Source organism: Neospora caninum, chromosome Ia (assembly GCF_000208865.1).
Source record: "Neospora caninum Liverpool complete genome, chromosome Ia".
NCBI classification, from domain to species: Eukaryota; Apicomplexa; class Conoidasida; order Eucoccidiorida; family Sarcocystidae; genus Neospora; species Neospora caninum.
Window position 1 is genome coordinate 1,341,390 of NC_018385.1, and position 25,576 is coordinate 1,366,965.

Here is a 25,576-nt window from a genome sequence, read left to right on the forward strand (position 1 = left end):
CCGGAAAAGTCTCCGCAGTGTGTACCTCTCTCCCTCGGCATATCTCTCGATATACACCACACTTCTCTGTCTATGTTCGGATATGGCTGCAAGTACGTAGCTAGAAAGCCACGCTCGCCCATAGCCCCGATTTCCACTTTCCCCCCCGCGTTTCTCTGCTTTTCCCTCGTTCCCCGCGTTTCTCATGCGCTCCCGCGTTTCTCATGCGCTCCCGCCTTTCTCCTGCGCTCCCGCCTCGTTCTGTCATGTTCCTGCCTCCGTGCGCCTCGAGTGGAGTCGCGCGTGACCAGTTTCTCGGCCGTTGCGCGCAGTCGCCTTCTGATTCCTGAGTTCTGTTCAAGATGGAGCGGCAGAAGATCGCGCTGAGCAACTTTCTGCTGGAGATTTGCCCGGCGCTGCTGAACTGCAGCCGCCAGTCTCTCCAGTCGCTCCTCGCGAAGGAGGCGGACCGCACGCTGCAAACGTTTCTCTTGGAGCAGCAGCAGGTTCTCGTCGTCGGCCGCGAACCGGTCGCGAAGAAGAAGAACGGGGCCCCGGGGAGCGGCGCCGAGGCTGCTCCCCCTGGGGACCGCCCTGAGGAGCCTCCCGCCGACGAAAACGACGAGGAGGAACAGTTTCGTTTGTTTGTCGAACTGGGGTTCGCCGCCCACGCACTGACTCGGGCGAACTCCGTCGCGTTCCTGAAACGCCCAGGGTTCTCCCTCGAGGAGCAGGAGCCCTCGCCCGAAGTCGGAGACGACGAGGCTTCCCCTGCGGGGGAGTCTGTGCACCATGCGCCGATGCATGCACGGAAAACAATCGGGCAGCAACTCGCCGTGATGCGGTGCGGCTTTGGAGAAGAAGCGGAGACGTCCCTCGACGTCACGCAGCTGTACATGCAGCGGGGTCTCGCGCCGATGCTCAACGTGGCGCTGACGCAAAAGGAGACAGAGGGGACAGGAGCGCCGGCGGGCGGCGCGCAGGCTGGCGGGAACGGCTCTGCGGCGGGCGGTCAGGAAGAAGCCGCCGAGGGCCCTGCGCAGAACAAAGTCGCGAGTTCCAGTCTCCACCAAACAGTCAACAAGAAGATGGCCGAGCTGCTCCTCGCCGTCCAGCAGGCACAGCAAAACGTAGACATTCCTCTCGTTCAACTCGCCGTCGACCCCGTCATCGAGGCTGCCGTGAAGACCGCTCAGGCTGCTGGCCGAAAGGCGACCGTCGAGGACTTGGGCGACTACCTCCACAACACCGGCTACCTCATTGCGCTGCAAAACCACGTCAATCGATGGATCAAGGACATCCAAAAGATCTGCCGAATGCAAAGGTAACACCGACACGACAAGGAAAGAGAGGGATAGAACGGGAGACGGTTCACTTTTCTGCAGCTTGCCGGGGGATGACGGTCCCGGCTCGAGAAGACACGCGAGTGACAGCGAACGGGTTTCGGACCAGGCGTCACCCGAACGCCTGGCCACCCTCTTAACGCGCGTTCTTGTCTTTTCCTCACTTCTTCCGCTTCGGAGACGAAAGGTCTTGCCGGCCTGCGACAGAGTGTTTCTTTTCTTCGTCTCGGGCTTTCGCGCTCAGCAGATTTTGAAGCGACGAGTCGTAGCCGCTGGGGGCACGATACACCTTCTCACGCACACCTGGTCTCCCTGCCTTGCGTTCGTCTTCTCGGCTGCGTGCCTGGTCTTTTACATCCCCTGCCGCCTCTCGCTTCTCGCTCTTCTCTCCCATTCTTTCATCTCTCTTTTGTCTCTCTTTTGTGTCTTCTGCGCCTCTGTTCTTTGTGTTCTTTGCGGCGCGCGTTTTCTTCGCTCCGTCGTTTTCTCATCTCGCGGCCAGCGTTCGCGGTTTCCGTGTGTTTTTCTCAGAGACGCGAGCACCGGCAGCGCGGCGGAAGAAGTGAACTTCTGGGTGGGCATGGAGAGGGCCATTTCGCACGTGGAGGAGCAGCTGAAGACGCCGGAGGCCGAGCTGACGCTGCAGGTGCTCAAGCAGACGCGGAAGGTGTTTGCGACGATGACGTTTGAGCAAGACGCCGGACTGAAGCAGGCGTCAGACATGGTGGCGAGTGTGAACATTTTGATTCGGGACTTCCCCGTCAACGACTTGCTCGGCGCAACTTCCGTCGAGCAACTGACGCAGGCTGTCCGCACTGTCTTCATGCATCTGCGCAAGTTGAAGAACGCGACGCAGTACCCTCTCTCGAGAGCCTACCACTTGGTGGAGGCGCTGTCCAGAGATCTGAGTCAGCGACTCGTCGCCGTGCTCTCGCAGCAACACTTGCTCCTCCTCAGCTTTGAGGAATTCGAACACGCGACGGGCGGGTAAGTCGACTGTGTGGCGGGTTCCCCGGGACCTCTTGCGCGGCCTGGCTCTGAATCTGTCAGACTCCAGACGCTCTACAGAGATACATAACCGAACACCCTGTGCGCGCTTTCTAAGGAGAGAAAGGTGGTTGTTTACTTTGGGATGCGTGTCGACTTGGGATGCGTGCATACTTCGGGATCGATTCCCGCGAGAAGGAAGCACTCTCCGATCGCGATCGCGAGTGATTTCCCAAACTATGTGGCCCGCCTTCCAGCAGACAAAGAGGCCAACTGTCGGCTTTTTGTATCCTAGGTACTAGAATGTCTCTATTCGATTTGATCTGTACAGTTCTGGATCGCGGAACCTTTATACAGAGACATAAGATTGTTCTCTGCAGCTGCCTCCGCTCCGGTGTACATATACAGACGTCGCTGTCTAGACATTTCTGCGACCTTCTCCGGGCGCGCGCGCGTCTGTGGTTTATCTCGCGTCTCCTGCAGAGGCAGCGCGCCTCGATTCCACCGGCGCGGTTTCCTCGCATAGAGACATTGGGGTTTCCGTCGTTTCTTCGTGTCTCGGACGCGGGCTGTCTTCGTTTCGCGCGCGGGAGATGTTCTCGGCACTCGCGCGTGTGTCTGCGCGGCTTGTCCCCGTTCTTCTCCAGGTGTTCCGAGTTGTTTCGGACGTGGGAAGAGGAGGTGCGTCAGTTCAAGGAGATGGTTCGAGACCAGTCGAAGAAGCGCGGTTTGTCGGAGCGCCCGCCGGCGAAGCTCGTCTGCGAGCACTTGGTGATTCAGGAGCGGCTTGGCGAGTTGCGCCAGTTTCGACGGCAACACCACCGCCTGAAGGAGGTGATTTCGAAGGTTCTTTCGGAGAGTGCAGGCGGCGACTTGACTGCGCAGAAGGAGGTGGCGAGCGCGTACGAACTCATGCAGTCTGTCGACGTCTTGGATTTGTCCCGGGCGGGCCAGGAGGCGTGGGAAGCCGCTCGGAAGGCGTACGACGACCGGATTGATCGGGTCGAGTCGCAAATCACTGCGCGTTTGCGCGACCGCCTCGGCGCCTCGACGACTTCTGGCGAGATGTTTCGGGTCTTCTCGCAGTTCAACGCGCTCTTCTTTCGGCCGCGCGTCCGCGGCGCGATCCAGGAGTACCAAACCACGCTCATCCAGCAAGTGAAGATGGATCTGCGCAAACTGCAGGAGGCGTTTCTCGACGGCCACCAGCGCGTGGAGACCCTCACGATGGCTGAGGCGCGAGACATGGCGCCGATCGCCGGATCGATCGTCTGGGAGCGGCAACTCGAGCGGAGACTCGAGGGCCTGGTGCGCCGCATCGAAGACGTCCTCGGCCGAGGCTGGGAACAACACGTCGAAGGCCAAAAGCTCCGCCAAGACATCGACGCCTTCAAGCAGCGCTTGAGTCAAAACCAACTCTTCGAGAACTGGCTGCAAATGGTCAAGGACGAAAAGCGCCTCGACGCCAGCGAACACATCTTCGTCATCCGCGTTCTCGGAGGCAAAGGCTTCGAACTCGACGTCAACTTCGACTCAGACCTCCTCACCCTCTTCAAAGAGGCAAGTCAACACAGAGCCGCGCAGAGCCCCACCTCACACACCAATATATATATATATATATATATATGCGCGACGTAGGTATACAGAGGTACAGTCAGTAGACATATATATATATATATATATATATGGGAGTGACCATACATGCCGCTCAAATGCGATTCACGCCCGTATCTACATTAATATCTATATATCTTTATATATATAGATCTCTCTCTCTCTCTCTCTATATATATATATATATATCTGGAATGAGCCACGTGTTTTGAATGTGCTGAGATGCTGTTTCCCCTTTTCGTCTTTGTGCAGGTTCGGCTGTTGAACACACTGCAGTTTCGCATTCCGTATTCGGTGAAGGTGATGGCTGACGAAGCGAAGGTACTGTATCCGTTTGTGACCACGTTGCGCGTCGTCCTGAGGACGTACGCGGAGGCGTGTCGCCGAATTGAGTGCGCGCCGTCGCCCGTGAGCGCGGGCGGCATGCGCACGAGGTCCGGAGACTCGATCATTGCTCTCCTCGTTGCGTCTTACCAACGTGAGGCGCAGCAGCGACTGGCTGAAGGCATGGGACTGCGCTGGGACTCGGATAGACTCGAGGCGTACGTCAGGAAAGTCTCCGATGTCATGTACAGCTTCGAAGGAAAAGTCGACGCAGGGATCAAACGCCACCAAGACGCGCTCCAAGACATGGACGCCATCAAAGACGTCCCTCTCGACGCCTCCAAAGAAACGCTCCAAGAGGCAAGCGACTCCACAGAGTGCTGTAGACACTATATATATATATATATATATATATATATATGCAGACATACATACATAGACGTATGTACCTGTGTTGGCTTATATGTACACATTTGCATTTATATCTATCAATGCGGTAGTATATATATATCTATATGTGTATATATCTATATATATATATATAGATAGATAGATAGATATATGCGCATTTGCCCATGGGCACAAGTATCTCTATTCTCTTATATATATAGAAAAGACCTCTAGAGCTGCAGCAGCCTTTTCAGATTCCCCTTTTCCGCTGGGAAGACGTATTTGCACGAAGTGCTTCTTTCGTGGGGATGTCCCAACGGGTCTCGCCGGCGAATTCACCCTTTTTTTTTCAAGATGGGACTCGCTCTTCACCGCCTCTGTCTCTGCTGCTTCCTGCTCAGCGCATACGTGTATTTAGAAGCTGTTGTGCTGCGTGTCTCTGTGTGCGGGTTTTGTGTCCAGATGCTGGTGAAAGTACAGAAACACATTGAAGAGCAACAGCTTCAGCACTTTTCAAACATTCCCCGGTGGACGCGGTTGCTCGACAGACACGTGGAGACGATTCTCCGCAACCGAGTCGTCGACACCGTCAACGCGTGGGTGAAGCAATTCGAAGGATGGCCCCATGCCGGTACTTCCCTCGTCAAAAAACCGGCGGTTCTTGAGATTCAGGTAAACCTTACTGGCAACTTCGGCGGTGGCTCCTGGTGCGAGCACCTTAATGGGCCAAGACATACACATTTATACAGTCGATTACGTTGCGACATACCGGTATTGAACGAAATATGCAGATATCTGTAGACATATATATATATATATATATATATAGATTTATTCAGGCATCTGGAGACATGCATATATATACAGATCGATACCTGTAATATATATATATATATATATATACGTATTGAGTGAGGGATGTGCAACTCCGCTGTAGAGAACGCGCTGGCCGTACGTCCATGCATCGATCACAAATCTCTGTCTTCCGCGAGAGTCGCTTTTCGACGGTTAGACATGCACTCTTCGTCCGCCGTTTTCTTTCGAGTCGTGCCTCCGGACGAAGTTGCTCCGCAGTCTGGAGAAAGGTCCGAACATCATCGTAGTCGCAGATATGCATCCATATTTGTATATGCGTCCATACACATATGTATATATGAAAATATGTATTCATGCTTGTATTAGCGTGCGTTTTTGTGGATTTTTTCTCAGCTGCGGAACCAGGTGTTGCAAGTCTTCCCCCCAGTTGAGGCGGCGCACCAGTACTGGATGGGAGAGTTGCACAACACGATCGCGTCAGTTTGTTTGTTGCCTCGGCTGTCGTCTCGGATCGGCGCGAGTGCGGCTGCCTTTGACGAATTCGATGATTCCGGAAGCTCCGACGAAGAAGGAAACGGAAAGGACGAAAGTCTACAGAGGCCGAAACTCCGCAAAGACCGCACGTACAGACACCTGTCGCAACTTGTAGATCCCACTGTCTTTTACCACGCGTACGACGTCATCAACGGTAAGGCGAGGACACGCAAAATGTCCAAGGCAGAGAGGAAAGGAGAAAAGAACAAACTGAGAACAGAGCAACACGAGAGAAGAAAGTGAAAGGAAAATGAGAACAACGGAGAACGTGTGTTTTTTTTTCTTGGCTCTGCGTTCCGAGTTGAGCCCCCGAGAGGTAAATCCTTGGACGTGTTTCTACGTGTCTTTTATCTCTCGCCCGTCGCCTTCTTCTCTTCCTTTATCTGCGAGTTCCGTGCTGTCTCTGGCCTTTCTCTGTCTCTGCGTCGTCCTCGAAGAAGGCGAGAGTGTCGTTTGCTGCCTTGGGGTGTACAGCTCACATTCAGCGGGTGAAGGCGTACGTGCAAACATGGCTCCAGTACCAGGTTTTGTGGGACGTGGACGTGAACGAGGTGATAGGCCGACTCTGCGACGACATCGAGACATGGCAGCATCTTCTGAACGAAATCAAAGCCGCGCGAAGCACCTTCGACACGCACGAAAACCAAGAAGAATTCGGCGCAACCGTAGTCGACCACCAACAAGTAAACATCGAAACCCGTTTCCATTTTTCTCCACGTGTCTCGCTGCATGCATTTCGCACACCAATACATACACCCGTGCATGCAGACACATGCAACCAGGTCCACATAAGTGTGCGTGCGTTTCTAGCTATCCATCTATATACATATATCTACCTGTCTATATCTATCTATGTATCTATCTATCTATGTATCTATCTATCTATGTATATATATATATATATATATTAGTACGTTTCTCTGTGGATGTTTCAATGTGTCCACGTGTGCGGTGAAGCAGGAGGCACCGTAAAGCGTAAGAGCTGTTTCGATGTGAGAAATCAAGAGCGGTGTTGTCGCATCCCAGAACTCGCGTTTTTCAATCGTGTCCGCCCAGTCTTTTCCACTTTTGTTTTACCGCTTTTTGTCTCTTTCTCTCATACCCTTTTTCTCTCTTTTCTCGTGTTTCAGGCGCAGGCAAAGCTGAACGTCAAGTACGACGGTTGGCACCGGGAGATTTTGCATGCGTTTGCTCAGAAGGTGGCGGCGCGCAGCGAGGCGTTTTACAAGCATTTGCATTCCTTGTTGACGGATTTGGAGGAGCAAGGTCGCGCGGAAGACCCGACGGAGACGTCGATTTCCGCCGTCACTTTTCTGTCCATGTCGCAGTTTCAGATGGACGCGTTCGTCAACGACGTAGGCCCGCAGGCTGACGCGTTGCTGTCCTCGCTCGTCTCGAACCTCACGCGCTTTCTCCTAAAGTTGCAGGAAGCGTCCAAGGCGGACGTGGAGTGGGGCGCCGCCGTCGAGAGTCTCCGGGCGAGTGAGAGACTCCTCGAGGGCCAGCGCTTCGCCTTCCCGAGCGACTGGCTGTGGATTGACAGGGTCGAGGGCGAGCTCGAAACCTTCCAGCAAATTTTGCATCACCAGGCGCTGCTGGTGGAGCAGAATCGCGAGCAAATCGTCGACATGGTCAAGCGGTACAACGACCGCGTCCAGTTCCGCCTCAGTCATCTCTACTCGGAGTGGATGACGCACCGCCCGGTGAAGAGCGACGTGTCTCCGCAGCACGCGACGCAGGTGCTGGCGACCTACGAGACGCAGTTGACGCAGCTCTCTGAGCAGTACGCGTTCGGCTCCAAAGCGAAGCAAGTCCTCGGCCTCGACGACCTCGCGCAAGGCGACGAGGAACAGTTCACCCCCGACAGCCTCGCGGAAGAGATCCGAGACATGAAGGGCGTATGGAGCGCGCTCGGGTCGCTCTTCGACGACGTCAGTGCTCTTCGAGACACGCCGTGGGCGAGCGTCGTGCCCAAGACGGTGCGACAGCGCCTCGAGGAGCTTCTGGAGAAGATCAAGACGGTCCCTTCGCGGTTCCGACAGTACGACGCGTTCGAGGAAATGCGCACGCAGCTCACGACGTTCCTGAAGCTGAACCTGTTGATCACCGACCTGCGCACGGATGCTCTCAAGGAGCGCCACTGGAAACTCATCTTGGGCCTCTTGAAAATCAAAAAACCGCTGCAAGACGTCACACTCGGCCTGCTCTGGCACGCAGACCTCCCCGCCAACGAAGCCGCGGTCAGAGAAATCCTCGTGCAGGCCCAGGGCGAAACCGCCCTTGAGGAATTCCTGCGACAGGTGAGCAACGACCTCTCAGAACACCCGACGTCTGCAGCACTGTGTTTAGCCTTTGTGGCTGCGTATAGAGAGAGACTGCAGGCGAGTGCAGGCAGAAAGAAAACTTTTTATTACTCACTCTGGCCTCTCCGCGCGGCTTCTCCCGTTTCCAGATATACAAACACTGCCCCATGCCCACACATACATATATATATATATATATATGTATGGGGGAGTTGCTGTATATGGAGTTTGTTTTCCTCTTCATGCATACTTTGCGTGCCTTGTTCTTTTGTGTGTGTAGGTCAAAGATTCGTGGCAAGACCGCGAGTTGGTGTTTGTGGCGTACGGGACAAAGACAAAGTTGGTTAAGGGGTGGGAGGATCTTTTTCAGCTGATTGACGACCAGCTGGCGGCGCTGCAGTCGATGAAGATGTCGCCTTACTTTAAGATCTTTGAGGAAGAGGCACTGACGTGGGAAGACAAGTTGAACCGCCTCCGAAGCTTGCTCGACAGCTGGGTGGAGGTCCAGCGCAAGTGGGTATACCTTGAGGGCGTCTTCACCGGTTCGCAGGACATTCCCATGCTCCTGCCCCAGGAGCACCATCGGTTCAAAGGAATCGACCAAGACTTCAAAAACATCATGAAGAAAGCCGCGAATGTCAAGAACGTCATGGAGGTGCGCGCAGAGGAATGCTCGACATGGGCTGGGGAATCTTCTGCGTGGGACCGACACAGACACGGAGGGAGAAGAAGAGGGAGAGAAGACAGAGGGAGAGAAGAAGAAAGGTCGATGGAAACAAGCAGAAGGGAGAAGTCCGAACAGCACGATCGTTCTGGCGTCCGTTTACCGTCCCGTTTTTTCGTTTTAGATCTTCCCTCATCTGGTCCCCACGAGGTTTCCTTGGGTTCACGTTCTTCTCGGCTCTGTAGCTTTCTTTTGTGCCGTCTTTCCAGGTGGCGGCGGTCGACGATTTGGGGAGGCAGTTGGAACGTCTCTCGGACCTTCTCTCGCGCATTCAGAAGGCGCTCGGAGAGTACCTCGAGAAGCAAAGGGAACAGTTTGCGCGTTTCTACTTTGTCGGCGACGAAGATCTCCTCGAAATGATTGGCAATGCGCGAGACGTGAAGGTTGTTCAGAGACACATCAACAAGCTCTTCGCCGGCATCGCCGTCCTCGACACCGACCCCGAAAACGGCGCTATCATCGTCGGAATGAGGTCGGGAAACGTCCAGAAAACGAATCTGCAGGGAGACCCAACTAGAGCCACCCGAATCACCCAACGCACCTGTCAACGTTCGCTGTTTGTTTCTGCACACACATATATCTCTATATATTTCTTAATCCATAGGGATCTAGACATCGACGTGTCTCGGTCTCTCTATTGGAGGCGTGTGTGCGTATATCGTTTCAAGTGTGTGAATCGGTGTCTTTCTTCCTTCAAAGTCACTCAGCTTTCCTCGCACATTTGTGCGGTTTGCGAAACGCTCGTCTGTGTTCTTTCAGTTCGAAGGAAGGGGAGAGTGTCCCGTTTTCGACAACCATTCCGATTTTGCAGTACGCGTCCTTGAAGGAGTGGCTGGGGGCGGTCGAGCAGCAGATGATTGTGACGTTGGCGGAGAATCTCGCGTCGGCGATCGCGCAGCTGGAGCAAGTGAACATGCCGAAGCTGCTGGCCTCGTGCCAGGAGACCGACGGCGCGGTGACGAACCACCCGTTCCTCCTCTGGATCGCCGCCTATCCGCTGCAGGCGCTCATCCTTGCACTCCAAGTCTCCTGGACACGCTCAGTCGAGGCGGCCCTGACACAAAAACGAGGAGAGGAGCCTCACCCGCTTGCCACAGACGTCCTCGATTACACCTGCAACTTGCTGGGCTTCCTCGCGGACCGAGTGGTCATGGATGTCGGCGTCACCGTCCGGCAGCGAATGGTCCAAATCATCACCGAGTTGGTGCACCAGCGCGACGTTTGCAGGTGCGTGGGAGCCCACGAAAACTGCGTGGTACGGGGAGAGAGCTGAGACCGTAGAATCGTCGCTTTCCCGTGGTGACAAATCAAAGGTCTTTCCTCCTTGTGGGGATCGCCGCCGAGCGAACACAGAGAAAACAAACTCAGAAAGGGGGGAAGGGTGCTCTTGCAGTGTTTCGCGTTTCGTCCGGGCGGGAAGAGGGAAGGCCCCGATCCACTTTCAACGGGAGAAGGCCAATGGATAAAAGAAAAGGAAGATGTGCTTTCAGAGGCCATGCTCGTGCTCCAAGGGTTTGTCGCTCTTTGGGCTGCGGTGTTCGTGAACAGAGTTCTCATCGAACAAGGCGTCACAGCCAAAGACGACTTCCGCTGGCTCCAGTACATGCGTTTCTACTTCACGCCGCCGACCCAGAACGCCTTGCCACAAAACTCCCTCCGCATCGCCATGGCCGACGCCACTCTCTCCTACGGCTTTGAATATCTGGGTGGGAGGCTCTCTTTCTCTCTCTCATCTGTCTCCTCTCTTCTCTCTCTCATCTCTCTCCTCTCTCTCTTTCTCTCTCTCTTCCCTCTCTTCTCTCTCTTCTCTCTCTTCTCTCTCTCATCCCTCTCCTCTCTTCTCTCTCTCCTCCCTCTCCTCTCTTCTCTCTCTCCTCTCTCTCCTCTCTTCTCTCTCTCATCCCTCTCCTCTCTTCTCTCTCTCATCCCTCTCCTCTCTTCTCTCTCTCTCCTCTCTCTCTTCCGTCTCTTCTCTCTTGTTCGCCCTCTTGGGTGTCTTTGCTTCCCGCGGGTCTTCTTTGTTCTCCCATCGCGTTCCCGTGCCGTGACTCGGTGTGTGTGCGTCGCCATAGACCGCGTGCTCTGTGAAGACTCGCGCGCGCCTGCAGTGGAAACTTCGCCTGCCGCTCTCCGCGCTGTGCTCTCTCACCTTGCCTCGGGCTTTGTCCTTTCCCTTCAGGCATGGCCGAGCGTCTTATTCAGACGCCGTTGACCGACAAGTGCTTCTTGACTCTCACCCAAGCCCTCAACATGAAACTTGGAGGCAACCCTTTCGGACCCGCAGGTTCGCGCACACAAACATACCCACCATTTCTACGTTTATATCTCTTTGTACATGCAAGCGCAAAATAGTGCAGATCTGGACATACATATGTAACCAGTGTATACACATATATATTTGTATATACTTGTATATACTTGTATATATGTGTATATATTTGTATATATATATATATACAGATAAAAACAGACCTATCGAGGTGTGTGAAATTGGACTGTGGGCACGTCAGACGAGGTTTTGCGCTTTTTCTCTGTTTTTACAGGCACTGGCAAAACCGAGTCTGTGAAAGCTCTCGGAACTGCTTTGGGGCGGTACACGCTCGTCTTCAACTGCGATGAGACTTTCGACTTTAACGCGATGGGGAGGTTGTTTGCTGGTTTGTGCCAAGTGGGCGCCTGGGGATGCTTCGACGAGTTCAACCGTCTCGACGAGAAAATCCTCTCTGCTGTCTCCGAGCAAATTCTCACCATTCAGGTGAGCATCGCCTTTTCAAATGGTTCTGGAGACTCGTTTGCTTTTCAAATCGATTACTTTTATGCATAAATGTTCCAACGTGTCTTCACTACCACGTGCTCTAACATAGGTTTTTCACGGGAAAAGTTATCTATCTACTCTTTGTATTTGGTTCCATATTTCTATGTCCTCTTGCTACTCAATATGCCTCTTTTTCGCGGAAGAACACCAACTTCTTAGAAAGGGAAACGCGGAGACTTCCGCCGACACGCGGAGACTCATCGCGCTCCGAAGCCTCAAGTCGACAAAGCTCTTCAAACACACAAACAAAAGAATGCATTTATATATATGTTTGAATGCATGCATGGAGACGTTGAGTTCCGCCTGCAGATTCTCCCAGTGCCCACCGGTTCGGGTTATATACGAACACGTGTCTGTGGCTGTGTGAGCTGGTGGTCGCATGCGAAACCAGGCACGTTTTGCCAAAGAGAGAGTGGGAGAAGGACACGGAACTGGAAAGGATTCTCCACATTATCCATACAAGCAATAGTCCTCCAATTCGATACCTACGTCTGCGTTTATGCATATACATTTATACATATATATATATATATATATATATACATATATATATATATATATATTTGTGTATGTATATGTGCATATGTTTGTATATAATCCTCTGCGTATATATATATATATATATCACTCTTCATATGTGTGGATGACTGGAATTCGTTTTCTTTTCGCCGTGCATTTGTTTGTTTTTCAGACTGGTCTGAGGGAAGGTTTGTCGTCGATTGAGCTGTTGGACAAGAAGGTGAAGTTGTCTCCGAATGTGGGTATTTTTGTGACGATGAATCCGGGGTATGCGGGCCGTTCGAATTTGCCAGACAACCTGAAGCAGCTTTTCCGCGAGATTGCGATGATTGTTCCGGACAAGCAGCTGATTGCGCAGGTGACGCTCTTCGCGCAGGGGTTCCGCTCCGCCGAGCGTCTGGCGAGCAAAATCATCTCGCTGTTTGACTTGTGCGACCGGCAGTTGTCGAAGCAGCCTCACTACGATTTTGGTCTCCGCTCGCTCAAGTCCGCTCTCAACTCGGCGGGGAGTCTGAAGCGGCAGTGGCTGCAGGATCGCCTGTCGAGCGTCGAGGGCGCCGAGTCCGCGCCCGAGGAGAGCGAAGCGAGCGTGGTGAAGGTGGAGGAAACGCTCCTTCTGCGCTCCGTGTGCGACACGGTGGTCCCCAAACTGGTCGCCCAAGACGTTCCGCTGCTCCGCAGTCTCCTCGCTGGAGTTTTCCCCGGCTCAGACATTTCGATGCTGGAGGAGAAGGTGCTCTGCGAAGAAATTGAACGACTCGCGCAGCGCCGCCACATGCAGTGCAAAGGGGAGTGGAAAGAGAAGATTCTCCAGCTGTACCAGATTCAGAAGCTCCAGCACGGCGTCATGCTCGTCGGCCCAGTCGGCACTGGAAAGTCCGCCGCGTGGCGAATTCTCCTCGACGCCATGGAACGCTTGGACGGGATCAAGGGACACGCCCACGTTCTCGATCCCAAAGCCGTGCCGAAGGAACAACTCTACGGTCGCCTCGACTCCACCACGCTCGAGTGGCAAGACGGCGTCTTCACAGCCATTCTACGCAAAATCCTACAGGTAACCAAACCTGAAACACACGCCGAAACGACCGAGAAACATCCAAACATGTAACCTGTGAGAGATCCGATTGCCCTTGCAACGCAACGTCGAGGATCGGCACTACATATATATAAATATATAAGTATCCATAATTACACATATATATATGTATATGTATGTATATGTATATATGTGTAAGTACATGGGTATTTGGTAGAAAGGGTGTTTTGTGTTTGTGTGTAGGCGAATGCTCAGCAGCAGGCGGGATCTGCGCCTGGCGCTCTGAAGCGTCACTGGATTGTGTTTGATGGCGACGTGGATCCGGAATGGGCCGAGAATCTGAACTCGGTTCTGGACGATAACAAGTTGCTGACCTTGCCGAATGGCGAGCGGCTGCAGATTCCGAGCAACGTGCGACTGCTCTTCGAGGTGGACACGCTGAAGCATGCGACGCTGGCGACAGTCAGTCGTTGCGGCATGGTGTGGTTCTCGGACTCCGTTGTGGAAGTCTCGACGCTTTTCCGCCACCACTTGTCGAAGATCCAGATGGGCAGTTTGGAGGGCACGCAGGCGATGCAGAAGCTGGGGCGGCTGCCTTCGCAGAAAGACGACGACCGGGAGACTCCCGAAAAGGAACTGACTCGGAGCGAGTCTTCGGCATCTCACGGACAGGGCGGCGTCGCAACTCTCCGCACTGGCGTGGAGGCCGAGAAAGCGCAGCTCTGCGACATCGCCGCGGAAGTATGGCGACCGTACTTTGAGAAGGACGGGTTCGTCTGTGAGGCTCTCGCGCGCGCGATGAGCTACGAACACATAATGGTCCCCACGCACGTCCGCCTGGTAGAAAGTACCGTCGCGCTGTTGAAGAAAGGCATTGCGAAACTCGCGGAGTACCAGACCGAGAAGAAAGGCGAAGGCGAGGATCCCGAGGAAAACGTCGCAAAGGACTTCTTCGTCAAGGTGCGCGCGCCGTGTGTGCACAAGGACGCAAACAAGCACGCGTGCTCTCCTGGGGTGGCGAGCTGCCGAGGAATTTGAGACTGAGACAAAACTCCAGAGAGACACACGTTCGCCCACCATTTTTTGCCGCGAGGCAGTGGAGAAGCGCGCGCGGTCTGTGGGTGAGAAGGATGCGTTTGCGTGTGTGTTTTCTGTGTCCAGTGGCTGCTCTTGGCCATGCTCTGGGGCTTCGGAGGCTCCATGTCGCTGGCGAATCGCCTGAACTTCACCAAGGAAATTCAGCGCCTCTCGCCGATTCGTCTGCCTACCGCTCTCGACGACGCCGACGGCAGAGACGTCACCCTCCTCGACTTCGAGCCGAGCGTCGAAGACGGCGCGTGGCACATGTGGAAAGAGAAAGTGAAACAAGTCGAAATCGAACCGCATCAGGTAACCCCCCCGTCCATACTTTTCCCATGTTCACCCGTATTTATATATATATATATATGTATATGTAGGCTTTCATAAGACATGAATGTGTTTAAAATCATGTAGTTTGACGCGACGTGTAAATATGTATATGGAATAAACACAAACATACTCCTCTTTCCATATAGACAAGTGTCGGTGTAAATGTGCATATGGAATAAACACAAACATACTCCTCTTCCCATATAGACAAGTGTCGGTGTAAATGTGCATATGGAATAAACACAAACATACTCCTCTTTCCATATAGACAAGTGTCGGTGTAAATGTGCATATGGAATAAACACAAACATACTCCTCTTCCCATATAGACAAGTGTCGGTGTAAATGTGCATATGGAATAAACACAAACATACTCCTCTTCCCATATAGACAAGTGTCGGTGTAAATGTGCATATGGAATAAACACAAACATACTCCTCTTTCCATATAGACAAGTGTCGGTGTAAATGTGCATATGGAATAAACACAAACATACTCCTCTTTCCATATAGACAAGTGTCGGTGTAAATGTGCATATGGAATAAACACAAACATACTCCTCTTCCCATATAGACAAGTGTCGGTGTAAATGTGCATATGGAATAAACACAAACATACTCCTCTTCCCATATAGACAAGTGTCGGTGTAAATGTGCATATGGAATAAACACAAACATACTCCTCTTCCCATATAGACAAGTGTCGGTGTAAATGTGCATATGTGGGTGTGCTGCTGAGGAGCGCGAACCAGCCTTCGCTTGCGAAGAAGCACAGAGCGCGGGGGCGTTTGTCGCGGCAAACGTCTCCGACTTTTGGTTTCTCCGCATGTGCGCGACTTTCCTCTTTTTCCCCCGGACGCAGTGCGGCCGTGTCTTTCCCCCTGCCTGCGTCTCTCTCTGTGTTTCTCTCAGGTCGCCGATGCGAATTTGGTGATTCAGACAGTCGACACTCTCCGACACAAACATGTCGTCGAAGGCTGGCTAGACGAGCAACGCCCGTTCATTCTCTGTGGCCCGCCGGGATCGGGAAAGACCATGACGTTGACGTCTGTCTTGAAAGAGAGAACAGACTTCGACATCGCCTTCCTCAACTTTTCTTCCGGAACGACGCCGCAAGTGGTAAGTTTGTCCGCTCTCTCTTTCGCGTGCTCCTGCCTTTTTTAGTCCCGGGCGCTTCTCTCTCCTCTCTCTTTGCTTCCAGGCAGTCCCTCGCCGTTTGAGGCCGTCCAGTCTTTTCGTGCTTCTCTTGCCGTGCCGTCCGGTGTCACCCGCTTCTCTTCTTCCCCCGCCCCTCTCTGCCAGTCTGCGGCGCGTGTGCCTCTCGGCGTGGCTCTGAGTCGCCCGCTTCGTCTCTCCGTCTCCAGGCGCCGTCTCCTCCCTGTCCCCGTTTGTGTCCCTTTTCCCACACTGAACTGCTGCGCGTGCGTTTGCCCGTGTCTTGCTTGCCATGTCTGTTTCGTTCTCGGGTTCGTTCCCCACGCCTCAGCTCCTGAAGACCTTCGATCAGTACTGCGAGTTCACCAAGTCTCCAAAGGGCGTGGTGATTATGAGGCCCACGCAGCCGGGGAAGAAGTTGATTGTTTTCTGCGACGAGTGCAACCTGCCGTCGCCGGATAAGTACGGCACGCAGTCTGTGATCACATTCATGCGCGAAATCACCGAGACGGGAGGCTTCTGGCGTCTCATGCCGCAAATGGCGCAAAGCGGACCCTGGGTCTGGGTGAAGGTCGAGCGCGTCCAATTCGCGGGCGCATGCAACCCGCCGACAGACGCAGGGCGGCATCCGATGAGCGATCGGTTCCTCCGATTCGCGCCGCTCCTCTTTGTCGACTTCCCGGGAACCGAGTCCCTCCGACAGGTGAGAGCCGCGAACGCAGAGTTGGAAGGAGGCCGAAAACGGTGCAGGTTTCACCGCCTAGTTGAGAACCAACTTTCCTTGCTGCTGAGAGACCGAGCGAGCGGGGAGTCGGGCGACGAGAGTTGTGTTGAGGCGGGGCCGCGCTCAGGCTTTGGACTGCGCTCGCTTGTGGTGCGGCTCTGGAGCGGGGGCGTTCTCGCACGAGAACGAACGCGGTGAAGTCGAGCGCGGAGCGTGCTCTCGGCTCGATGCGAGAGAGAGAAGGGTGGCAATCTCGGAACACGCCCGGAGACACTCAGAGACGCATGCAGGCAGTAAAAAGGCGCGATGAAAAACGTTTCAAAGCGGCCTCGCTTTTCGGCGGCTTCTTTCTCGACACACGGGAGATGTGTGTCTCGGACGTCGTGGTTCCGTTCCCGGGTCGAGACGTGCGCCTCTCGGTCCCGTCATTTCGCGCCTTTCACGCATCGGAGCGTCTTTCTGAACTTTTCTCTCTGCAGATTTACGGCACCTTCAACCGCGCGATGCTTCGACCCTTCCCGCAGCTTCGCGCGCATGCAGAGGCGCTGACGAACTCGATGGTTGAGTTCTACGACGAGTTCTCGCGGGCCTTCACAGTCGACATGCAGCCGCACTACATTTATTCGCCGCGTGAACTGACGCGGTGGAAGCTGGCGATGGCGGAGGCGCTGGAAGGCGGCGACCGCGTCCTGCAGAAAACGGGCAGCAGGGTGTTGAAAGGCGAGAGGGACCAGACTGCAGGCGTGTCGAACTTCTTCGCGTCGAGCCTCGTCGACGGCGCACGAGGTGAAGACTCAGGCCGTCTCGAGCCTGAAGAGGTCGACGTGAAAATGATGGTCCGAATCTACACCCACGAGGGTCTGCGCATCTTCTCCGACCGTCTCGTCCACGAAGCGGAGCGGCAGAAAACCGATCAGATGATCGACGAAATCACGCTTAGGTAAATCGCCATCTCGGGATCGAAGACGCTATACAGGATTTGCACGTCGGCGTACCGCAAACACAGGCAAAGATGTGCCTCTGTGTGTGTGTCTGGGCGTTTTTGTGACGACTGTGCGGAGATCTTTGCGCTTAACGTCCGTGGATGTCTTCTTGTTTCCTCAGGCACTTCCACGGCGTGGATCCTTCGGCGTTGCAGCGTCCGATCATTCTCACATCTTTGGTGACGAAGCGCTACGAGGAGGTGTCTAGGGAGGAGTTGCGGGCGTTATTGCAAGGCAAGTTGCGCGTTTTCAACGAGGAAGTGTTCAACGTTCAGCTGGTCTTTTTCAACGAGGTTCTGGAGCACGTGACGCGAATCGACCGCGTGCTGCGTCAGCCGCTCGGGCACCTGCTCCTGGTGGGGGCTTCCGGCGCAGGGAAGACGATTTTGACCAAGTTCGTGGCGTGGATGAACGGATTGTCGATTTTCCAGATCAAGGCCGGGCGGAACTACAACACGGCGGCGTTCGAGCAGGATCTGCGCGTGGTCATGAAACGCGCCGCGATCAAGGAGGAGAAGATTGCGTTCATTCTCGACGAGAGCAACGCACTCGGCCCGGCCTTCCTGGAGCGCATGAACGCGCTGCTTGCCTCGGGCGAAGTACCCGGCCTGTTTGAAGGCGACGAGTACACGGCCCTGATCAACGAGTGCAAGGCGGCGTACGGATCGGGAGAGTACCTGAGCAACGAGTCCGGCGAAATCTTTGCGCGGTTCACACGCCTTGTCCAGCGGAACCTCCACATCATCTTCACCATGAACCCTGCGAACCCGGAGTTCTACAACCGCCAGGCGACCTCTCCGGCTTTGTTCAACCGCTGCGTCATCGACTGGTTCGGCGACTGGAACGAACGCGCCATGCTCGAAGTCGCAAAGGCGTTCACCTCACCCATCCTCCTCCCTCCCGAAGGCTTCGAACCGGACGCGGCTGTCGGTGTGAATATCGAGGCCGTCGAAAACAAAAAAACCGAAACGGGCGAAGACGCCTCAGGTACGCGCTCGCGGCGCGGAGCCGACACACTCTGGGGATCGCGTCGCTGTTAAGCACACGACGCGAATTCCTCCCAGAAACAGGGAAGAGAAACACGTGGAAAACACACGCGGAAAGGACGCTTGCCGCTGTCGATGTCGACTTCTCTCTGCGGCTAGGTCTCGTGGATGTCTGTCGCGTTTTCGCGTATTCTGCCCATCTTTCGGATGTCAAACTTCCCGACTGGAGTCTAGGTTTTTTGAGGTCGGGACGGCACGCGGGTTCGCCGACGTGTGGGAGTTGCCGTGCTGCCTTTTCATTCGTGGTCAAGAGGCGTGCGTTTTTTCAAGGCTCCTTTGAACCTGAAGTCCATCCTACCTTTTGAACCCCGAGCCGTTTCCCGTGTGCGCTTTCTGTGGCGATTTCAGGACCGGTGGATGTGGACGACGAGGCGCGCCGCGTGCGTCTAGCGACGTCGATCGTCGCGTTTCACGCGGCAGTGGCACTGAACAATAAGAAGTTGCAGCGGGCGGGGAAGAAGAGCAATTGGATGACGCCCCGCGACTTCCTCGACTTTCTGCACCACTTTGTGAATCTCGTCGGCGAGAAGGCGGACGCAACTGGCGAGCAGCAGCGGCACTTGCAGGCCGGTCTCCAGACGCTGCGCGTGGCTGAGGAGCAAGTCGCGGAGATGCGCACCGAGCTGACGGAGAAGGAGAGTGTGTTGACGGAGAAGAACGAGGAGGCAGAGAAGAAGATGGGCCAGATGGTTGAGCAGCAGGCGGAGGCGGAGGAGAAGAAGCGGGGCGCGGAGCAGTTGGCCCGGAAGCTGGACGAGCAGACGGGTGTGATTGAGGAGCGTCGCCAAGTGGTGCAGAAGCAACTCGCGGAGGTCGAGCCGCTGCTTCAGGAGGCCGCGGAAGCGGTGACGAACATTCCGAAGAAGAGTCTCGACGAGCTCAAGTCGATGGCGAATCCGCCGGCGATGGCGAAGATCGCAGTCGAGGCGGTCGCGCTGTTGATCACCGACGCAGGCGAGAAGCCGCTGAGTTGGGAGGACGCGCGGAAGGTGTTGAAGAACCAGGACTTCATCACCAAGGTCGTGAACTTTGACTGCAGCTGCGTGTCGCCGGCGACGCGCAGGTGCGTCCAGTCCAAGTTCATCCACGGCGGCGAGTGGGACCTCGAGAAGATCAATCGCGCGAGCAAGGCGGCCGGGCCACTCGCCAAGTGGGTCGAGAGCAGCGTGGCGTTCGTGACGATTTCCGAGCAGGTGGATCCGCTCCAGAAGGAGATCGAAGTGCTCGAGGTCGAGGCGTTGAAGAACAAGGAGGAACTGCTCCAGCAGCAAGACTTGATCGGGCAACTCGAGGCGAAGCTCCAGCAGTACAAGAAGGACTACGCGCAGCTGATCAGTCAGGTCCAGCTGATCAAGCGCGAGATGGAAGACGTCCAGAAGAAGTGCGCGCGCTCCATGCGCCTCCTGCAGAACCTCGGGTCGGAGAAAGGCCGCTGGCTGGAGCAGTCCGACGCGCTGTGCCAGGCGGGATTCACGTTCATCGGCGACTCGCTGCTCGCTGCAGCCTTCTGCGCGTACCTAGGCTTCTTCGAGTACGCGCATCGGCAGCGGCTGCTCGACGAGTGGCAACAAATCCTCAAAGTCGAGCGCGTCCGGTTCTGCGCAGACCTCTCGTACGTCGACTTCCTCTCACTGCCCTCGGAGCGCCTGCAGTGGGTCGCCTGCGGGCTGCCGCCCGACGACTTGTCGATTCAAAACGCGATCATTCTCAAGCGCTTCCTGCGCTACCCGCTGGTCATCGACCCGGCGGGACAGGCAACGAACTTCCTCACGCACTTGATGGCGGCGAAGAAGCTGACAAAGACGTCCTTCACGGATCAGAACTTCCTCAAAGCCCTGGAGGCGGCTCTGCGCTTCGGAACCACCCTGCTGGTCCAAGACGTGGAGAAGGTCGACCCGATCCTGAATTCGGTGCTGAACCGCGAGACGCACAAACTCGGCGGCCGCGAACTGATCACGGTCGGCGACGCCGAAATCGACTTGTCGCCCGCGTTCATGCTCTTCCTCGCGACTCGAGACCCGACGGCGCAGTTCACGCCCGACCTCTGCAGTCGCGTGACGATCGTGAACTTCACGCTCACGCCCTCGTCGCTGGTGAACCAGTGTCTGAACTTGATTCTAAAGAGCGAACGCCCCGATGTCGACAAACGCCGCACAGACATGCTCAAACTCCAGGGCGAATTCAAAGTGAAGATCCGCGAACTCGAAGACGGCCTCCTCCAGGCGCTCTCCAACGTGAAAGGCAACATCCTCGACGACGACGCCGTCCTCGCAACCATGGAAAACCTCAAACAGCAAGCTGCAGAAGTCGAACGAGAAGCTGCGCGCACCGAAGACGTCATGGCGGAAGTCGAAAAAACCAGCAACATGTACCTCGTCTGGGCCCTCGCCGCCGGACGAATCTACTTCATGCTCCTCAACCTCTCGTGCATCTCCTTTCTCTACCAATACGACCTACGGTTCTTCCTCAGTAAGCTAAGGCCGCCAGAAACCTCTCCCCTCCGAAAACCTCTCCAAACCTCACGGAAATGCTGCACAGTTATGTACATACAGTTATGTATAAATACGTATTCATATATACATATATATATATATATATATATGTGGGCACTGTATGAATATGTAGATAGGTCGATGGTAGATTTGCGATGTGCATTTGCGGCAACGGGAGAAGACCCCAGATTTTGTGGTTGCGTAAAAGGTGGCGATGCCTATCGTCAAAGTATATATATATATATATATATATGCATATGTATATACATGCATGCATATGCATGCATACACATGTATATATGTATATATATATATATATATGTGCACATGTGCGTGTGTGTGTGAAATGTAGATATTTTGGACGACACGCTGCGTCACCCAGATCTGGAGAAGGTGGGTTCGAGTGACTACGCGGCGCGTTTGGAGTTTTTGATGGAGAAGCTTTTTAGCACGGCGTATCAGCGTTTGGCGCCGGGTCTGCGCTACAGCGATCGCCTGGTGGTCGGCTTGGAGATGGCGCACATTCGCGCGGAGATCGACTTGAAGGCGTCCATTTGGAGCGCCGAGATGCAGCTGCTGTTGGCGGGGACGATTTTGAAGGGGAAGGCGGACGGGGAGGCCGGGGACGAGTCTCCGGCGGAGAAGCGCGACGAGGAGCGGCGCGAGTGGAAGGACGACTTGGACGGGGGGATCAACGCGGAGCAGATGAAGGCGCTGCAGAAGCTGTCGCTTTTGCCCTTTTTCGCGGGCCTGGAGAGACAGATGGGGGAGCACCGCGACGCGTTCAAGGCCATGCTCTCGAGTCCGGAACCCGAGAAGCTGGTTCCGAGCGGCGTCCTTGCTGCGGAGTCGGACGACGACGGCGTCTTTGGGGTCGGCGGGAAGATGACGAAGGCCAAGTGGCTGCGGCAGCTGCGGGAGATTCTTTTGGTCCGAGCGCTGAGGCCAGATCGCGTCAGTCTGCTGCTCGCCGCACTCGTGGAGGCTGTGCTGGGCGAGAACTTCTTGACGGTTCCGGAGCTGACGCAGGCCGCGTTCTACGACTTGATTCAGACCCAGGCCGGGGCAGCTGTCCCCGTCGCGCTCGTCTCGTCTCCTGGGTTCGATCCGAGCTTGAAAGTTACGGCGCTGGCTGCAGCCTACAACCAACCCCTCACCTCGATTGCGATGGGAAGCAAAGAAGGTTTCCTGCTCGCCGAGAAGGCGATCGGCCAGGCGTCTCGCCAAGGCCACTGGGTCCTCTTCAAGAACGTCCACCTGTCCACCAAGTGGCTGCAGGGACTGGAGAAGCAGTTGTACCGCATGCAGGGCGTCCACTCGAACTTCCGCATCTTCTTGACCATGGAAGCGACACCGGCGCTTCCCCTCAACCTTATGCGCGTCTCCTACACCTTTGTCTTCGAGCCGCCGTCCGGCGTCAAGGCGTCATTGCTCCGGTCCTACGCCACGATGAACGCAGAAAGCGCCGGCAGTGCGGCGAAGAAAGGCCTCGCCAGTCCCGACCCCGGCGTCTCCGTGGGGAAACCGCCGCTCGTGGCGCGAAGCAGACTCCAGTTCCTGCTCGCCTTCCTGCATGCAGTCGTGCTGGAGAGACGCCGATACGCGCCAGTCGGCTGGTGCAAGAAGTACGAGTTCTCTGACGCGGACCAAGTCTGTGCGCTGAAAATCATCAACTCGTGGGTCGACGCCGTCGCCGCAGTTGGGAAAGGCGCACCTGGAGACAAAATGATGGCCGAGTTCATCGCCCCCGAGAGACTGCCATGGGAGGCTATTCGCACCCTCCTCAAGCAAGTCTGCTACGGAGGCAGACTCGACAACCCCGTGGACCAAAAGTGAGCGTTTCGGCGGGAGCAAAACAGGAAACGCGAGAACACCAGCGAGAGAGGGAAAAGGGAGGACGCGAGAACAAAAACAATGGGGGAGTCAGCTGTGCACGGAGACGCGCGAACTCTGGCGGGGATCGAGAGGGGAACCCCGGGAGTCACGGGTGGGCGGAAGCGACGGCGCGAGACACGCAGTGCGTGGCGGGCGCATGCCTGGTGACGAGAGGTGCTGCGGCGCGGGGTACAGGGACGGATGAAAAAAGGGAACGAACTGGGAGAGCAACACAGGCTTTGCGCCTCCGGAACACGCAGGATGTTCGCGCCGCGAACCGAAAAGACGAGGCAGGTTCTGCCTTGTCCGGGGCTCTAGGGAGAGTCTCATTCCCGTTTTTTCTCTTCTCGTTTTATCTTTTCCGTCTTCCCTTTTCAATTTCTCTGCAGAATCTTGAGTTCGCTGGTCGACTATTTGTTCCAGCCGGCGGCCTTTGACGCGTCGTTCCCGCTGAACATCATGGCGGAGAGTGAAGAGACGGGGTCGGACTCGTTGTCCGTGCCGCAGCTGCTGACAGCCCCAGACCTCTTCAAGCAGCCGTCAGCGTACGAGGCGTGGGCGGACCAGCTATGGAGCGTGGACAGCCCGACCTGGCTGGGCTTTTCTGCGCATGCGGAGCGTCTCCTGGCGTCGCGTCAGTCGCTCGCAGCCGTCGGCTCCTGGGCCGCAGTGCTGTTGCGCGGTAACGAAGAGGCGCACGATTTCCAGGCGATCGCCGTGCAGGGTAGCGTGGCGCCTGGCGCGCGCCAGCAGACTCGAGGGCGGGGAGACGAAGCGAGTCTCTCGGCGCAGCTGACGAGTCAGATGTCTTCCGAGATGGCCGGCGCCGGCGGAAGTTCCTGGCTCTCGGATCTCTTGCCTGGCGTCCAGGCGATGGTGAACATGCTGCCGGAAGCGGTCCCGGACATGCGGCGCACCGAAGAAACGGTCAAGGATCCGATGTTCCGGTGCTTCGAGCGCGAAACGACGGTCGCCAGACGGTGGGCCCATTTCCGGAAACGGTTCACAGCGGGAAGAGAGAAACACGCGAGGAGAAGAGCCGGGCGTGTTTTGGGGACAGAGAGACGGAGAAACCCAAAACGGGAAAGTTCAGGGGCGTGTGCGGGCTCGAGTTTTCGGTTGGCGGATTGGGGACCGGTGGGTGTCGACGTGAAGGGGCGCTGTGGTGGCGTGCGTCCGTGTCTTTGTCGTCTGCGGTCTGCTGTCCTGCGCGACTCGGCCCGTTCGGCGCATGTGGCCCTGAGCCCCGCGTGCATGCTGGCTGTGCGTGGTCTGTGCAGGCTGTTGGCGACGATCCACGACGCGCTCGCGCAGCTGGTTCTTGTCTGCCAAGGCGAGGCGAAGTTGACGAACGCGCTGCGCGACCTCGCACAACACATCAGTTCGTCGGAGGTGCCTCCGGAATGGAAGAACGTCTTCACGTCGGCTCCGGAGTTGACGCTCGCGGAGTGGATCGAAGACTTCAGTCGGCGGCTGAAGCACTTGATGCTGGTGGCGCAGAGCTTCGGACCGAACGCGATCGAAGACGCCCCCAAGCGGATGAAGCCGGAGGAACTGAGCGCTGCGCTGAGTCGCCAGTCGGACGGCGGCGAACTCACGCAGCGACGCGTCTGGCTGGGAGGGCTCTTGTATCCGTCCGCGTATTTAACTGCCTCGCGCCAAGCTGTGGCGCAAGCAAAGGGATGGTCTCTCGACGACTTGGCCATGGAAGTCCAAATCGGGGTCGGCGAGCCTCAAGATGACCAGTCTTTCGTCATCACCGGCGTGACTGTCGAAGGAGCTGCGTGGGACACGCAAGGAAAGGTAAGGAGGAACCTTGAGAAAACGAGACTTGGCCATAATGACACGTGCGTTTCCAAAAAGGTTCTTCTTTCTCCCGTGCAAACACGAGGGGTTCTTACGAATACTCAAGTTTTTCAATATGCATTCTCGTCGCAAATATTAATCGAAGGGGGATTTAAAATGGAAACCTCTACTTTCTGGAAAACCAATTTCCCGGACACGTTTCGGAAATCAAAAATGTATTGCTGAGAGGCTGTCCTCACCGCCTTGCGAGTTTGGTGTGCAAAATGTTTCGAAGGCTCGCGCGATTGACGCCAACAATTCTAATCCTCAGATTGTATCAGCACCTCCATCGCCCTGTGTAGACTCAACGCCTGGTCATACGTGCTGTCCTCTCTCTGTAGAGGTGTTGTTTTACTTTGGTGTACGGCTGCGTATATATGTTTATCAATGGTCACGATGGAGAGTGTTGCGAGTTGAACAGGGGCTATGCTTTTGTCGTCTTTCTGTCTGCTCCATTCAGTGTCTAACTTTGACAGAGAGCCTGAAGGCTTCTTTGCCGCCCGTGGCGATTCGATGGTGGCACAAGGACGAGGGTCCGAAAATGGTCTTCTCAAATCAGACGCCCTTGGATGTTCCACTCTTCCTCAACCACTCGAGAGCGTAAGACATGAACACGATAAGTTCTATACTTTTTACAGGTTTTCCCCGTTCCCGGGGTTTCTG

General features: G+C 55.5%; 1 protein-coding gene across 1 annotated transcript; it reads left to right on the forward strand.

The window, feature by feature from the left end:
• Positions 1–341: 341 nt before the first annotated feature.
• On the forward strand, positions 342–25,517 carry NCLIV_001450 (hypothetical protein; the record flags this gene model as incomplete). Its single annotated transcript, XM_003879643.1, has 26 exons — positions 342–1,303; positions 1,854–2,309; positions 2,957–3,830; positions 4,176–4,571; positions 5,100–5,309; positions 5,847–6,141; positions 6,462–6,670; positions 7,118–8,287; positions 8,571–8,945; positions 9,224–9,486; positions 9,774–10,241; positions 10,563–10,720; positions 11,194–11,298; positions 11,558–11,769; positions 12,521–13,402; positions 13,628–14,224; positions 14,546–14,773; positions 15,706–15,912; positions 16,280–16,651; positions 17,152–17,612; positions 17,777–18,642; positions 19,050–21,170; positions 21,576–23,025; positions 23,458–24,048; positions 24,349–24,871; positions 25,374–25,517. The coding sequence occupies 26 exons, from the start codon at positions 342–344 to the stop codon at positions 25,515–25,517; spliced, it is 14,595 nt and encodes a 4,864-aa protein (XP_003879692.1).
• Positions 25,518–25,576: the final 59 nt, after the last annotated feature.